Source organism: Pungitius pungitius, chromosome 11, assembly GCF_949316345.1.
Source record: "Pungitius pungitius chromosome 11, fPunPun2.1, whole genome shotgun sequence".
NCBI classification, from domain to species: domain Eukaryota; kingdom Metazoa; phylum Chordata; class Actinopteri; order Perciformes; family Gasterosteidae; genus Pungitius; species Pungitius pungitius.
Genome location: NC_084910.1, coordinates 6,309,494 through 6,327,257, shown reverse-complemented (window position 1 = coordinate 6,327,257; position 17,764 = coordinate 6,309,494). Strand labels below are relative to the sequence as shown.

The 17,764-nt window shown below is 46.5% G+C and overlaps 1 protein-coding gene across 3 annotated transcripts in view; it reads left to right on the top strand.

The window, feature by feature from the left end:
- Positions 1–17,764, top strand: part of LOC119197296 (intermembrane lipid transfer protein VPS13B-like) — a 265,877-nt gene that overhangs the window by 191,962 nt on the left and 56,151 nt on the right. For 2 of the 3 annotated variants that reach the window (XM_062565592.1, XM_037453487.2), the window contains exons 38-41: positions 3,851–4,240; positions 12,250–12,452; positions 13,323–13,548; positions 15,791–15,975. In XM_062565592.1, the coding sequence (XP_062421576.1) occupies positions 3,851–4,240; positions 12,250–12,452; positions 13,323–13,548; positions 15,791–15,975 (1,004 nt within the window). Of the gene's footprint in view, positions 1–3,850; positions 4,241–5,885; positions 6,122–12,249; positions 12,453–13,322; positions 13,549–15,790; positions 15,976–17,764 lie in introns of those variants that run through there. The other variant, XM_062565593.1, reaches the window with a different exon arrangement.

Sequence of the window (17,764 nt, the reverse complement as noted above, 5' to 3'; positions counted from 1 at the left end):
ATCATCTGGAATTGACCACACATGCTACCGGTTCCCCTCTCACAGGCACACACACATTTTGTAGTTGAGGGATGTGGGAGCAAAGGAAAAGGTTCAAAAGTATCAGTGAACGGAGGCTGGCCTATTGGTGGAGTACAGTAATTCCTGTTGTTCGATCCGTCTTGATGCCTCAGTGCAGTTCAGCCATTCTGAATGTGAAGCAAAGGGACGATACGAGGAAGAACGATGAAGACGGGGATCAGGAAGACGTGCATCAGACAGCTGGTGTTTTCACAGACAGCTCATTTGCACGTGTGTGTCATGTCTGAAGGCCCTAACTTTGATTCAACAGCTCTTCACATTTGATTTGTTCCTACGAGGCGCAAGCGGAGAGCAGAGCAGCGCAAGGCCACGTCTCCTGGCGTGTTTACGCCAATGTGCTCGCAATTGTATCATTTATTCGCCAAATCCAATCCGATCGGCCCTCCCAAGGATGCCGAGTCAGAAACACGTGCACTGTAAGCTGGATGGTGTTTCAGCGCTGACCCTTACTCACGCAGAAACACGTGTGTATAAACACTGCTAATGCAGATACGTACAGGAAGCCACATTTGTTAACCAGGAGGGTTCAAGGCTTGATAAAAGCCTGCGATGTGTTGTTATTGTTCTGTCAGTCTCTGGTTTGGCAGTTTAATAACTCCAAAGGGATTATTAAAGCTGAGCATAATAAATATAGCTGACGCGTATTTCACAAGCCCTATCACAGCAGACACTACTGTACTGTTGAGTTGGCAGCGCCTTTGGTTCAGGGGTTGATCGTCCAGCACCCCCAACACACACAGGTCCCCCCTCGTCCCTCTCATCTTCCCTACTCTGCTCCAGTCTTTGAGAGGGTCAGTGAGGGAGTCCAGAGATGTAACTGCTACCACTTGGAGACGGGGGAAGCAACAGGTGATAGATTAGCTAGAACAAATTGGAACCATTACTCTCCCGCGTCCCTGGTTCCCGTCAGCCATGGGGCTCACAGAAATGTTGTCAGTTACTGTATACAAGCCTGTGCCCCTCCGAACCATCCAGAACCACTCTAATTTGAGTCAGATGGTATCCGAGACGCGTGTCACTGGCCTTACTCTGTAGGAGGTTTTTTTTTTTGTGAAAGCGGGATTCTACACATACCAAAAAAAGATTGGTCCTTACAAACACAGACATGCACACATACCCTTCACATGTGGACCCTGGGTAATTGGACACATTGGCACCTCTGTCAGACGCAGGCTTTCTTCTTGTCCAGAGTCAAGCGTAGAAGTCACCTCCAGATATCAAAGGTGGGGTGGGAATGAAAACAATGTTTGCGGCGAGCTGTGCACAAGCACATACCCGACGGCAGGTTCAAAGCGGGGACGGCGTCATGCATGACCTCGCCGCAAAACAGGCACAGCAACCTGGGTAATACGAATATTTGAGGTGTGTGTGTGTGAATGCCTCCGTCAGACCTTGATCTCCCACTTTCTCCAGCGCTAATAGAGGCTGACACCTGAGAAGGGCCGGCCCATGATTCCCCCCAGCCTGTTCACATTAAGCCCCGTTCTTTAAAACCTCTCAACCTCCAGGCTTGGTGCTTTGCTCCCTGCGCAGGGACTCAGCAGCTGAACGCAGCCAGGAGTCTTATGGCAAGTGTTCCCAATAAAAGCACTCTGAGGTGCTTCAAAAGCCCTCTTAACTCCTGCATGCTCCGAGATAAATAACTGATATTTCCTCCTTTTAATTAAAAAAGACATCTCTCCTTCTAAAGCATAACATGCTCCTCTGAAGGAGGCGTTGCGCCACATTCTGTTCTTTACTTGACAGTGTTTGAGAGAGTTTGAATCAAAATGATTTGGCACCTCTTACTCTATAAATAGAGGATTTTCTTGCAGCTCGGTCTATGAAACATTTCATGGACGGCGTCTTAATAGTTTTATTTGTTTTGTTTTTTTGGCTGAGGTTTTCTTTTCCTCGTCTTCACGTCGTCTTCGCCCTGGACAGCAAAACCACACAGAGCGCAGTTCTGTAGAAACAAGTAAATGTACAGGTAAACGACACAAATGCACTCGACTCCAAGCCACATACTGCTCTGATGTGAGTTTATTAGACTTCTGCAAGACATTCATCTTTTGGCATGGCTCCACTGCAGTAAAAATGGGCTCCACTGGTTGCTGGATGAAGCCATGGGGAAAGCATGTACAGATGCTGGTCCCTCTCCACTCGCCTCCATAGAGAGTGGTTTCTCACTTACTGGAGTTCACACAGCTTCAATCAGGCACTTTTTCCTGATGTCCTTTGGCAACGTAGAATTTCCTTTTACCCATCCGTCAAAGAAGTGTATCAGTCAGCATGTTACTCGTCTCAATAAATGAGCTGCATGCTGTTTGCATTGATCATAGCTATTATCAGTGAAATAAACAAACTGCAATATTGTTACCCGCATGGTGCGCAGTTTGCCAGAAGTTGAAGCTGAGACATCTCCAGCTGTGTCCAGATAAGGTCCTGCCTTCGTGGATCAGATTCCTTCATTTTCATGTTACAACTATGCGCGATGTGCATATGTAAATCTGCACTTGCTCCCATTTTAATACGGTAGAAAAGACAATTCCATATGTCCCATGTGTGTTGGGGATGTGATGGGTTCCTCGGGTCGGTAGGGAAGACAATCGATAATGAGGACCAGGTCCCCTTGTGCAGAGAGACAGGCCCTGAGTGTGTGAATCAGAGGCAGCTTTGTGTGGGGATGGTTTGATTAGATTGAGGGATGGAGGGAGAGTAAAAGAGAAAAAGAACTGAGAAAAGAAGCAGAAAGATGGGCTACATGACACCCAGGGGTGAAATTAAAGGAGGAGGGGGGTCAGGAGACCTGGATGAACCGTTGCACGTGGGCTATTTCTTCTACCACTGGAAAGTATCCTGGTGATAAGTCAAGTGGAAATGATAAGCTACATTGCACAGCAAATTCCACCTACCTTTCCTCCAATTCCCCTCTCCAGCCGTCCTTCCATTTGACCGTGTGCCTCAATTCCACAGGACTAAAGGAGAGACCAGCCCGAGGGGGTGTGCGTATGTGCGTGCGTGCATGCTGGTCTGTCCCGCCTGTGTCATCCAGCTCTCCTACCTGCGGAGGAGATGGACCGGGGGCTTAAAACCCCTCTAAACACTGGTGCCTTGATGAGACCATGAGGAACAGCTGCTCTTGTTTTTTGGGCCTGCTTCCATTCTCCCATCATCATGACCAAGTGGAAAAATGGGATAATGGAAGTGGTGTAAAACGGCATTGAGTTAATTCATGTGTCTCTGTCAATTCCAGTCAAGTGTTTGAAGGCATTGCACCGAGAGATCTTTGGGATTTCAGCGGCTGGCATGAAGAAAAGATTCTCCTCTGCTATTCTGCGGTGTCCCGTTAGGAGACAGTGATTCTATGTACATGTGCACATAAGGCGAGGAGAAAGAGAGGGGGATTGTACGCAGCTGTTCTTTAACAGGTCCTTGCATGCAAAGCTGCTTGATTAGAAGAGGAGAGAAGGGTTCACTCTGATTTACTGGACATGGCAGTGTTCCAGGCTCTTTCTCCGCGGGACCCTGACGGAATCATAAAGTAGTTGTAGTAGTGTAGTGTGTCCTGTTCATGCCATTCCAAATGACAAGAGGCGTTTTAAAGGGAACGGGCCCAGAGCCAGCAGTGGGTTGATTCAGTGTTTACCGAAGATTCCCAAACGCGTCGCTCTCACTCTCTACTTTCTGTGTACAAAATATGATCACAAGAGAAGCAAAGTCTTCTCATCACAAGACTTACGTCTCTTTTACTCTCCCTCTTTTTCTCTCTTCCCGTCTCTGTCCACAGCCGAGCTGAACGTGGAACTGTCGCGCCCCCTCAAAGTCAACGCCACGCTGGCCAAGCTGGAGCAGGCCAAAGCCTACCTGAAGAAAATACTCCCAAACCCCAGGTGTGACGCCTCTGGTAAACCCCCGTCTGCCCCCTCCACCCCTCACTCCTCCCCCACCAAGACGCTGCCCAGGGCCGCTCGCCCGGAGCCTCTCAACCAGGCCTCTGCTCTGGGTGAAGCCGGTGGCATTGAGGCCCTGGCGCTGTCCTTCCACAAGGTCTCCCTCCACACTGCCCAGATTGTGGTCGTCATGGAGACGGAGGCCCATCCAATGAGGCCCAGCGTGGCGGTGACGGTGTCGGCCATGACGGGGAATCTGAACATGAAGTCAGGCCATAGGATAGAAGGTGAGTAACAGAAAAACAGCTTTCATGTTTCTGCACAAGTAAAAGGTTTCACTGCATTTTTTATAATGTCAGAAAAAAAATGTTACTTTAAGAGTGTATTTTAGACAACATTTGATTATCTTGGAGGCAGAACTAAGACTCTTCCTGCTGCTCTGAACTCTCCATCATTTGACGGCTGGGTGTAGAGTTGCCATCCGTCCCTTAAAATACGGAATCGTCCCGTATTTGAGTAGGACAGTCCGCCTTCGATCTAACTGACCGTCGCACGGGGCGTTTTCAGAGGTCAGGGGTCAACTCACACCGGAAGTAAACAAATTGGGGTCAACCGCATTTTATTGCATTTATCTAAGCCACAATAATCTCATGGATAAACAGGTTAACTTTGACAGGCCTGGTTCTTGAAGACAAATCCAGGTAAAAATATTTTTTGTCCACTTATTTTTATTTTGAATTCGTTGTTGTATTTTGTTCAATGTTCAACAACAAAACGTAAACTTTCAGGCTCACATTTGTTTTTCAAATGAACAAAACCTTTGACCTGGATTTGGCTCCATTGATTCTTATCTCAAACCTCTCAATCCAACTAAGACTTCTCTGAGCTGAGTGAATCCCGCAAGTTATCACTCCAAAGCAACAAGGGCCTGGGCCTTAAATAACTTTATTACATTTTTCTTAATGTGAATATAAAAAAGAAAAGATTCCATTGTGAAACATTGCCACTTGTTTCAAGGAAATTCTTGAAACAGGTGGAGCTACATTGGAAACAACTGTGATGACCTCACTCCATTTGGCCGATTCCATCCTCTTTTAACGAAACCACAAGACTCCGTAATGCACTACACTAAATATACATGTTCTTTTTTTGTGTCATTTGCCCCGTACCCAAGCCCTCAGCGCATGCCAATGGGACCCAATCCAGGCCCTTTGGAAATGAGTTACACAGAGATCCAAAATATACAATATGAAAATGTCATGGAGGACCAATTGTTCTGTTTGATTTTGTAACAGAACAAATATTGAGAGCTCACTACACTTTAATATTAGTCATATCTAAATGTATACAGAATGTGGCTGTTGAAACAAGCTCTCTTCAGGAATTACTGTAATTGTAATCGAGCATAAATCCATTCTGAATATATATTGATCAGTATCAAACTCAAACTTGCCAATGCCTTCTCTTTGGACGATTCTCTCAACATGGGAGAGTGATACCTGTATTCGGTGTTTACACATGCGCACATACACAGACATTATCGCACACACTGCCGTAGCTGATATAATAGTAGAGCAAACATGGCGTATTGCTTCCAGTATTATTTGGAATATAGTTATTTTTACACAAAGCCTTTCCCAAAAGCAAGGTTTTTTCAGTACACTGTAAAGGGAGCTGTTTGTGTTAGTCTTGGATCAAAAGCTGTTGTGGGACTGACAGAGAGAGACATGCGCGCACGTGCGTGCGTGTGAGATGTTTGCTTTTGTGTTAGGATCCAAGCTCTGCCTTCATCACAGTGTGTCCATTCAATCCAAACTGCTAATGCTAAGCTAAACTCCAAATACGCTTCTTCTCTCTGCTGTTGGGTGTGAGCCGACGCGCTGCTACAGATGATCATCCACTTGTTTGTGTTCTGCTGTTGTTTTTGTCCAGATTGGACAGGCCATGGAAACAGGGAGAAACGAGGGTGAGGGGGCTGACATGCCACGTGAAGGAAGTAACAGGAAACACTGCTGATGATGTGAGAAGACAGTGTGCACCCCAGTGGCGCTGAGAAGCACATCCACTATTGAATGGGGTCGCAGCGGGACGAGGCTCCCTAAGTGCCTGCATCTGTTTGACAGATGTTTTTATATTGGGTTACTTCAGATAAAATGATTGTCCAAAATGTTAATTAAAACCTCAAACAATTTGCTCTTTGTTTACATAAATCTACATAACTGCACAGTGACACAATACCCAGCACTGCTGCCCTGCTCTGATTTTCACCATCTTTTCAGCGTCCATCCATCTTTGATGTGTTGACTTGGACACAGTTGAAACTGTGTGTGCAATGGAAAAAGAAATACACAATTGTAATAATATGAAAGCTAATCCCCTCCCACTTACTTTGCTTTCAGATACAGTCCTCGTAGGGGAACACCATTACCCAGCGGTAACCATCGCTCAGACCCTGTGTGAGAGGTTGTACAGAACCCTTTTGGGTGTAACCGTTCCACCTGGAAACCTCGGTCAGGGTTCTATCCAGAACAATTCCACCTTCTAAGGTTTTTTTCCAAAAAAACGTTATATATTCCCATGTCTTCATTTAGAGCCCAACTGGGAACCCTTATGTGTTCCAAGAGTCTCATCTAGAGCCGAGTGGGTCCCACCCACGGGTTTAAATGGGAACCACGAGCTTCATCAGGAACCTAACCAGGGGATCAAATGAGAACCCATTTCTTTTCCATGGGTTTCATTTAGAACCCACCCAGGCGTTGTTTACTCTCACAGTTCCCAGCTCCTTGAAACAGAGCCACCACTCCCCTTGAGACATTACACTTTTACTGGAGGCAAATGGAAATGTTTGGTTCAGGACCAGTGGTGTTTATTGACATCCATTGGATCATTTATCCTCAGTTTGGCTGTAAGCTCTTTGAAATACTGTTTATTGTCACGCCCGAAAAAACATAATACCATGTGACTGATTAAGATGTTGTAATAACTGCTGTAAAACTAATGCTGTCGTCATTTGCAGTTGAAGTTTAATTCTGCTGCTCATATATCATATCTTAATGCTCTGTGAAATACCTGATATTTCCCTCATATGTCACGTCACACAGAGCATAGTGGTGTCACACCTGTACAAGGATTACAACTTCTTACATAGCACCAGAACCGCACAGAAACAGAAAAAGGCATTTCTGAAGTTGTGCTGTTGAACAACATGTTTGTCTCACCCTGTTGTTTCTTCTTCTTTTTTGGGAGGATCCATTTATCACTCTTATATATCTTTGTCACAACACACACGGTTACTTTCCCCTGAGGGCTTCTTCACATAGTGTTTCCAGATTTGTTGCCGTTGAAAGCAGACAAACTGTCTCCAGTGGCGCAGACTGATCACTGGTGACAATAGATGTATCTGCTGACTCTGCCTCAGCCGCGCCGCCTCCCATCACTCAGCAAGCGGGCCTCTCCACCGGCTCCCTGCCCCTCCCAAAACAAATGCCTTGGAATTTATCTTTTTCTTTTTTTGCATAGATAAAGGTTAGGATTTCCGTGCTGTTAGGTCGAGCGTTGAAGCTGCGGGCAATAAGTCAGCGGGAATGACCCCCCCGGGAGAGGCTGTACAGGAGAGATGTAGCGCCACTACCGTCACAGTGCACCACTACTGTTGCTGCTGTGGTTCCTCCGCTGGTATTCAGGGGGGAGTAGTGAATGAAGGGATGCAGGAGAAAAGAAGTTATATATATATATATATAACTATGAAAGAGCATGCGGATGACGCAGAGAGGGGGTACAAGACAATGATAGAAACACGCAGGGGAAACAAAGGAAACAGTGTGAGCAGTAACAGGGCTCTCCTCAGTATACGTGTTCATCAGCCTGAAACGGGGTGAAACCCCTGTCATCCACCCCCACCCCTCCCTCATCTTTGGAACATCTGGGGCTCTCTACCTGGTCATGGCAGCCCCCTTACCCCACCTCTGCCAGGGGACAAGATGGAGAGAGCGGGGATTAGGTTGACATTGAGGTGTGTTACCAGATCCTGTGTTAATGAAAAGCAAGTGGAAGGCCTGCATACCTCCCCTCCGTCCACGGCTCACCACTCCCCAAGGTAGAGGGGCATTTATAGTTCAGTGAACAAAGAGGTGGGGGGGGGGGGGGGGCTGAGAGAGAGAACATATGTCTTAAGGTCCATGAAACAAGACCCTCCAAAATCTCTCAGCTCTCCATCAGACTGCCCATAGATTGCCCCCGATTTCCTAAGAATGCGCACACACACACACACACACACACCCACCATGTTACTAATGCTTTTTCACATGCGAGGAACAACAACGTGCACACTCTCACAAAGCGCTGTCCGCCCCCCTTTGCCTCTGCGGACCCCCTGCTTCTTCATGGTGATTTACTCCAGCACTAGTAAAGAAAAACTTCTGTTGGAGGAACAAAGTTAAAGCTGCCCATTATTTATCTACAGTAAGTCAAACGTTTGGAAACATTTTCTCATTCAATTCAATGAGAATGCATCCATCATATTATTTCTGTTCCAATAGTCAGAGAGGAGATTTCTGTCTGGAGATGCACCCTGCTGTGATCTGGCACGTTAACGCAACCAATAAATCCTTTTCAATGCATTAAAACATCAGCCAATCGATTAATGTGTATCTTTCAGCTCCAGTACAAACAGTTTAACGTGACCAGCACAAAGACATGACAGCTATTGACACTTGCTTCTGACTCTCCAACAGAATAAACTTGTTTGTTTTAAACATGGTGGGAGTAACCCACCATAGATCCGAATAGCCAGCAGACCTGGGCTTGATTCAGTATGTGGGCTGAAAAGCCCAAATGTAGCTCATCTGTAAACTTCAAAGGGGCATTTGTGCAATAAAATACTGGTTTCTAAGGTATTCAGAAGGTATGTGTATATACAGCTGAACCGAGCTCTTAGTGCTGGACATGAGCCTGCAGTGCCACAACACAAGTCATTTCTCTATATCAATAAAAAAAACAGACATTGTCTTAATGAAAGAGTCATAGTTCGTCATGGCCAAAATGTTCTATTCTAAAGCAGTCGATCCTGAATCAGTACGGGATTTAAGAAGCCCCCTTTTATCAAAGCTGTACTTTGTACTATCTGATCCAGTTGTGAGCATTGCTGTGGCAGGCTAATGTAACACATAACGTTGGTCCAATCCTGCTCTCTCTCCTTTTCACGTTTCCCGATCAGCACCGCATGTCTTTCACATCGCACACAGGCCAGTCGCAGCAGCTTGGGAGCAACGAAGCGATTTCTTATTAAATTACATTTTGAAAATAACCAAAACCACACCAAGTTTGAAGCTGCATGAAAAGAGATGACTCGCCTGAAAACTCGATAATTTGTCAGGACACATCAGGCTTGAGTAGCATTATGGAATGGCATACTGTGGGAATACGACCTCGATCTAATGCAAAGCTCAATGTTACAAAATTCAGCTAATGCGCTGCAACTGTCCCTTAACCCACGTGCATCAACACTCATCAGTAACCATGTGACGGCTCAGATGACGCACAGCTGCCTGCTGTTGTGCCGTTTTGGCCGACAGCTTCCCAGTTTCCTCCTGTGTCCCATCGTGGTCTTGTGGTGGGGGGAATAGGGTATTTCTGTGGTGACTGACAGTATATTACTTCTATTACTCCTACCATCCCAGACAGTCGTTGGAGGCCTCAGCCAGTTAGGTAATGACTCTGTTAGGTATCGTCTCATTTAGCGGTTCCCAAACCGGGGGTCGCAACCCACGGGCGGTGCGCAGCTTTTTAACCAACCCCCCCCAAACAAAGTTTTGACCACTAGTCTCATTGATACGAGCGCATATCAGGGTATAAATCTGTGTGGCAGTGATCAGATAACAGCTGCCAGGAAGATGACTGATAGTGTCAATCAATGTCCCTGATTCATATCCAGTCTCACACAAGCATGCGCCAGAAACGCATTTCATTCTGGGGAACCTTTCCATCCACCCTGTTCTCCCCCAACCCCTTTGTTCCCTGTGGGTCAAAGGTCGTGTCTCATTCCGCAGAGCACGCTCTCTTGTGTGCGCTGGTATACTAGTGAGAGAAGGGGTTATATGCATGTGTGCATTTGCCTTCACAGATCTGTGTGGTCTTTTTGACACTCCATGTGCCATTGTTTTGGCTCACATATAAGATGTGTGCGTGTTTGGAAGAGTGACAATGTAGATCGGCCTGTAGTTGGTGCTTTGTCACAGGTGTGTGTGTGTGTGTGTGTGTTTAAATGATGTCCATAGACGGGTAGTGAGGGGCTGGCAGGTGTCTGGGATGCCAAAGGAAAACACAGGAGTGCTTTCAAGGTTCTTCTCTGTGTCCCCATGTGTGTTAATGGCGTCACTCAGCACCATCTGACACTAAGTGAAGCTACCTCTATTGCCCCCAAAACAACAGCTGTCTTTGATGTGTGTGTGTGCTTGCAAAGAGGAAGTACATTGGTAATCATATGTTTGTGTGTCGGGTCAGTCCTATACTTTGTTGTTGATTAAAACCGTTTTAGCAGTAATTTACCCAACATATTATTTCACGATGCTCACTAGGCACGACAATGTGTGTGAGTAAGTAAGTGTGCATCTCTTAGTTCACAGTGGCACAACATAATGTTTCTGTTAATTGCTATGCTATGCTAGATTATGCTATGCGTGGGGTTTCTGTTAAAGGTCTAGAGTGCATGCACTTGACGCTAAATACAGCGTCCATTTTTTTTTCTCGCCTAATATGCGTTTTACTTCTGCAGCCCGTCCTCAGTGGTACATTGAGTTTGTTTCTCCAAACTGGAGGCGCACCGACCTCCGTGTACTCCAAGGGAATACACTGACCAAAGGAAAAACCTCTTACAACCATACTTCAAATGAAACAAACCATCCCTTTAAGTGGTGATTCGCTTTTGTTCCTTTATTATCTTCATCATCCTGCTCTCTCTTTGTCTTTGTTTGTTTAGTTTTCCCATTGTTTCTTGCTTTCTCTCCCAGCCTTTGGCCTTTACCTCCTTAACGTTCCCTGTGCTCCTCCCTTCTCATGGCACGAGGCTTCCAGCTCAGCAGAGTCTATTGAGCTTGTATGCTGACTCATCTCTGGAAAACAAACCTAATGGCACGGTCATATATGGAGAGAGCGCCTCTGACTGTTATTCAACCTGGATGGAATAACGGAGTTAAGATGTGAAGAAAGAAAGGGATTCCCCCCACTGAAACCACTCCCGATCATAGCGATTATTAGAGCTCTGGCTGCTGCTGCTGGAGCAGCAGGATGCTGCGGTCCACTGGGCTGTCAATGACGCATGCTGAGACAGGAGAGAATGCTTTGATGCAAAGTGTGTGTGTGTGTGGGTTTTATTTCAACTTGCTCCCCTGATTGTGCACGGTCTGTATTCACATGCATTTGTATTTTTTGTGTGTGTATGAATATGTGTATCTCCTTCCCTATGCATGAAAAATCGTGGGTTTAAGAAGCCAGTTTAGGAGTTCCCTTTACGCTGTCTAATAAATCTCAGCCGTAAAAATAAACCCCGCGTCCACTGTTCAGTAAGTAATCTGTAGCAGCTCGCTGCGACACGGCGAGGACTGCCAGCGTGCATCCACCGTGTCTTTCCTGAGAGAAATGAGTCACCCCAGTGTAATATTTCCCCCCACCGTGATTTATACAAGAGCAGCAGTCTTTCACTGAACTCCCCTGCTATTGTGTTACTGCTCTCTAACGTTGAATAAGATGCTCCTTCGTCAGCTGACCGAGCGAGGGAAGATGTGAGGACTCTTCTTCATCACGTCACAGCTCTTTCTCTTGCTCTCACGCTCCTTCCAGTTCTACACCTATTTGTGTTGCTCACTTCTTTCACAGGCCCTCGCATCTCTTCTATTCGGCTATTAGTGTTAATAGCTTTAAATGAGTACAGTAGTTTGAAGGCCAGAGGTGACGTCACACAGGCAGACTGTGGTAGTGATTGGTATCCTGGTTAAAAACCACAGAGGCAAGCGTTCTGGTTTCATCAGGCTTGCTTGCACTTGTATCAATGAGCTGTGTTAGCTTTTGTATATAAGTAGGGATATCAATTTTTCACTTTGGTATTTATTTGAGACATTTTCCTGTGTATTTGAACCTTTTTTCCTCCCAATTGAATTACGGTTCCTAAGTACACTGGGTATCACCGACCAGACGTTTTTCCTCATCACAGTCCAGATCATTTTTTACGCATCACTTGCCTGTAGTTTTTTCTTCCACAGTCCCCCCGGCTCCTCATTGCTGCTCCTTCCTTGCTTCACAGATGCGCTCCAGGCTGCATCTGTACAGTTGCAGCTGCGGGATCTGTCGGTAAAGACGGGGCTGAGGGAGCGGAGCCGCCTCCTGCTGGGGCCGTTCTCCTGCAGCGCCTCCCTGGAGGCCCGCTGGTGTCGGCACAGCGGCAGCCCCGGACCTGAGCCCGGCGCCCCCAAAATCCTGCTCGACCTGAAGGGAGGCCTGCTGCAGGTCTGTATTCCAGTGATACCAGTGGAGCATCCTGAGTGGCAGGATTTATCAACAGCTGCAGTGTCTCAGGGTGTCGGGGCAGAGTGATGGCGACAGGAAGTGCATGCTAATTCTACTCTATATTTGAGTCCTCTGTGCCGGTTAACTGGTGGAATATTAACAGGCTATTTTTAGCGCTTGGGGTTTTATCCTATGTGCGCCCATTTTCCTGTGTGGAGTTACATAATGGTCCACAGGAAAAGTCCCTTTTTTCAATGTGACTAACTCAGCGCATTATTTCTAATGTAGTATTCCACATTACTTCTTCTTCCCATTCTCTTTAGTGCGCGTAATGCTTTTATCGCGTGCCCATTAGCAGAAACATGACTCGTAACTCAACACTTAATACACAATCATGCATTTCCCACTGTAAATATTGGCGTGTGTGGTGTTTCAATCAAGTAATGTGCCGAAAAACCACCGGAATTCCTTCTGATTTCTTTCTCCTCTACTCTCTTTCCCCAAAAAGAAAAAAATCCCCAAATGTTCCTGTTTTCAGAATTTAGTCAGCCAGCTAGTGAGTGGCGGGACGTGTGAAGAGTTTTTGACTCAGAGATTCCAGGTTCTCGATCCAAACCCCAGGCTGAGTGGCTTTGAGGGAGCTCAGGGAAGGGGAATGCCGTGGGTACGTGAGGAGGATGTGAGCTTGTGTTGGGCAACACCAGACAGGACATGACGGGGTGGTGACCAGTGTAATCCCGGCCGCCTCTCTTCCTGTTTTGGAGAATTGTGTAAAATGAGGATGAACATACGTGTTTATGCGTCAGCTTTGAGTCTGCGTCACTGTCTAGCTTTCTTTCTTATCAGCCTCTGCCTCTTCTGTCTGGACAGGTCTTCTGGGGCCAGGAACACCTGAGCTGCGTGAAACTGGTGGAGGAGCATCTGAGGGTGTACCTCAACCTCCAGAATGGTTCAGACCCACATGCGTCCGAGAGCCGTTCCCAGGGCAAGGCCTGCCACGTCCAGCCGCCTCCTTCCCCGGGCTCTCCCCCTCCCCGGACGGAGCACAGCTCAGATGACCTCCGCACGGGACATTTCCAATACATCCAGGACGCAGGTGAATGTTAGTGGACTGGGCTTTCTGTTTCCAGTAACGTGATGGCTACGTGGAACTTTGCATTCCTCACAACGCCCCCCCCTCTAGAAAAATACAATGTATTAGCTGCATTTAGCCACAAACTGAAAAAGTATCAACCAAGAGTGTGTGTCTGGACGTCGCCTATCTGAGCTGTTTCTTGCCATGGATTTCCAAATGAATGGAGCACTGGTATGCACCAGACAGGTGGACATTACCCACGTCTGTCATTACAACATAATGGCTATAGTTGATTTTACAAGAGCTAACTCAAAGTTCTGTTCACGCAGATTCAAACAGACTAGTAGGTGATCAGCCTTGACCAGCACCAGCAGAGCTTCATACTATAGCTGTATGACCTTTGAACCCCAGATCTCCTGAGCCATGAACCTTTCCACAGATATAGTGTTGCTTTTTTGTGCGACTATTTGTACATATTTTTCGTGCACTGTTAGATGTTCATATTACTTGTACTTCTGGGATTCTCTTCTTTCTATTGGCCAACATTTAAATGAAAATTCAGAAGCGACACTAATATGATAGAAAAGGACTTGTAACCTGTATAGACGCGTGCACGTGAGTTAGTGCACTGCACTGTATCTGCAGACGTAAATCCCCTCTGAGGAGCATCTCTGATCTGTGAGCTGCAGTCAGCTCGCTGATCAGCTTGACTTTGCAGACCGGACAGCCGGGGGGGGGGGGGGGGGGGGGCGATGTCTGTGTCCGCCCCCCCAAATAGCACCAGCCTGGCCAGCATTCTGCACAAGCAGTGTGATGGCATCTTTGACTGCTCTGAGCTTCTAAGATGCAACACATTCGGGCACGTTCATGGCGCTGTTTAAAAATAAAAGGAACCTTTGTGCCAAAGTGAGATGTCACTTAAGATTCACATGGCCTTAAATCAAAGTCAGATCAAAGTCCTCTTTGGAAAGAAGTTTCATCGGACATGTCTGCCTGGTTCCACTCTGAGTAACATGCTGTTTATTCGCTCTCTTTGTGCTCTGTGTGCGCTGTCCTCTGCATGGACAAACACACACACACACACACACACAGGAACATTATACACAGAGGATCAAACTTGTTTCTGGCTGTAGACCAGCCGTCCACTCTGTCAGCTGTGGTTGAGTCTTTGTTTGTTGCACCGATGCACTGGTCTTTGATGCGTTTAATATGCTGGCTGGAGCAGGAGAACGTACAGTAGTGAAGTACAATCTGTCTGCAACATGTTGTCAGCGGTCAGGAGGAAACGGGGCCCGCGGTGGAAAGCAGAGAACAGCGAGTGGCCTCCGGGGGCCAAACACGGGGATGGATGGGAGATGAAGGGTGGATTGAGGGACGGGTGGAGGAGCCTTCTTCTGTCCCCAGTCTCTCACTGCAAGCAAAACGTCGGCTTTTTTCCTCAAAAGAACAATTTGGCCGTTTTTCCTCTCGAGTGGGAAGCTCACCACTTTCACATGAAGGACGACACTTTTTGTTGTTATGTACAGATTTGGCCTCCGGGGGCCAAACGAAGCGGCAGTTCTCCCCTCCACTGTTTTTCTCAAATAAACATTTTTTAAAGGAATCCCAAACGGCAGCCACGACTTAAGTCAAACACCACTCGGAGGTTCATGGTCCAGCTTTTGCAGGTGCTTGGCGGGGCTCTATCGATGGCTGTTTACTCCACAGCCAAAATGTTTACTCGGCCACTTTGTTTATACACGGCTTCTTACGCATATAAACAGAAACCGTGGAACAATCTACAGCACTTCTCTTGAGAGATGTTTTCTCGGGAGGGTTCAGATTCCGTAGTAGAGCATCACGTCACATCGCTCTTGTTGCTTTCTGCCTCAGCAGGTCGTTTGCAAAATGGCAAGAAACTTGTTGTGCGTCTCCCTTTCAAGTGGTCATCCTCGTGCATATGCACATGGACATGGACAATCCTGTGCAGTGGTAGACTTTAGTTTAATGATATCAGGATCTACTTTCCTTGAATCTTATAATCATATAACATACATAGAATCCTTCCAGTTATCTACGATTATCCAAGCTTCCTTTAAACATCATCTGTTATCTGTTGGTTATTATCTTTTACTCCTCTATTCTGTGTTTCCTTTTGACTATTAGCTTTTCTCCTTCAGCCTCTCAACATGTGTTGTCCCTCTACCTTTGTATGTGTGCCTGTAAGGAGCTTTGCTTTGATTAACGGGAAGTTGTTCTGATCGTAACATTTGTTTCGTGGCAGCGTACAAGCGACTGCCGGCGCCCCATGAGGTGGTGTTCTACAGGGAGACTGAGGACAGCCCAGCGCTGATGCTGTGGAGGTACCCCGAACCCCGCGTCCTCACCTTCGTCAGGATAACTCCCGTCCCTTTCAACACCACGGAGGACCCAGAGATCAGCACTGCCGACCTGGGGGACGCCCTGCAGGTAGGGCCTAATCCAGGGAGCACTGCTGATGCTAAATGTTACGTCATTGAACACAAAAATAAGCCAGTCACGTTAATCCTGAAATCAACAAATAGTTAATTGTTTGATTAATTATTTAGTCCTAGGTTGAGTCTGTTTTCTTTTTATTCATTTATTTTACTATTGTTCTAAAAACACTTCACCTAGCATATTGTGAAGTCCAATGAAGGCAAGTCGACTACTGTATCAGGAAGGCGAAAGAGATTCGTCTCTCTCGCTGCTCCCTGCCTAACATCACCTGCAAGGAAAGAGAAATAAACTGTCTTGGAGTTGGGCCGGGGGCCATTTATAATTCCCATGACATGAGTCATGAGAACTTCCATACTCTCTGTGTTATTGAATGACAGAGACCCCTGCTGACTCTCCAAACATGTACTACATGGTCAGACAGCTGGAGAAGTCATCATGCATGCTCTGGTGTGAATAGCCAGGTGTCTCTAACCCCAGATGAGGTTATAATTTGGCAGAGCGTAGCAGCTACTGGGTCTACAGGGCCTCAGCGGGGAACAGGACAACCCACTTTCCCTCTATCACTCATCCTTGTTTTCTCTGTCCTCGGCCTCACAGCTTATTGTCCTCTAAGGCGAGCTGGGTCCCGAATCCCGTTCTTTCACATCAACTTTTGTAAACTTTTTTTTTTTTTTTTTGCCGGAGCTATTTTTAGGTCAAAAGCTATGCCACTCTTATTCTCTTATTATTTATTGACCATGCAAATAGGAACGGCATTTCTTGGTAATACAATATACAAAACGTGTTTTTTGTCATCCCGTTAGCTACACTTAATCCAGTACTGTTGCTGAACTAATGCATTGTTCCTGTTCTTTTTCCTTCCCATATCAAGTTTCACATCTTGTTTTGGTTATGTTTAGTCAGATGTTGTTTTAATTTCTGCCGTTATTTAGGTTCTTAGGAATTCCTTTGTGGTATAAGGTCTTAGAAAGTCACGTGGAAGCAGAAGCTGAGGATCAGCCTTCCAGCAACTTACAGGGAAATGTAATGTAATAGAATAAAAGATATGACAATGCAGTGGGGTTTAGAAGCAAGTTAAACGTTCAATGTCTCTTTTGATGAAAAATCTAATGTAGGTCCTAAATAAATAATCAAGAAACATGAGAATACAGCTCAATCCACAGAAAACGGGGCCCTCATGGTGGGGGGAGGGTTGTAATTCTTTATAATAATTCTGTTTTCGTGGACAGATTTCGTCACCACTTGCGTCACTGGATGCAGTCATTGAGGGGTGTAATTGACATTAGGGTCCAAAGCAGGTGGGTCAGAGGTGAGGAAGGCAGCATTCAGCACCTAGTCAGATTGCAGCTGGTGTGAACCTGTCACAACATGGTCTCTGGTTATTACTGGAATGAATGACGTGGTTTTATCACATCCCCAGCCCATTCATAACATGTGCGAGCCTTTGGGTTAGCTTCCTCTTCCCTCTGCGCCCTCCCATCCGAGCACATGCTCCCCTTTATCTCTCAGATTCCTTCCCGGACTCCCATAATCATTTCATCTACAGCGCAGATGTCACTTCTGGTCCGTTCATGTCGGCTCAGGACAGACAAGGTGCTGGAAGGTGGTGCAGATGTCTGGCTTCCCGCCCCTACAGCTGGAAAGTCTAGAATGAGCGAAAATCCGAAGCCTCTCGCTGATTGGCCACATATTGGGTTACAGCGGAGAGCTGATGGAGCTGATGTGTGACAGAGAAGGGAGGAGGCGGGTGGGTAAGGGGGGGGGGGGGGTTGTGGGATAC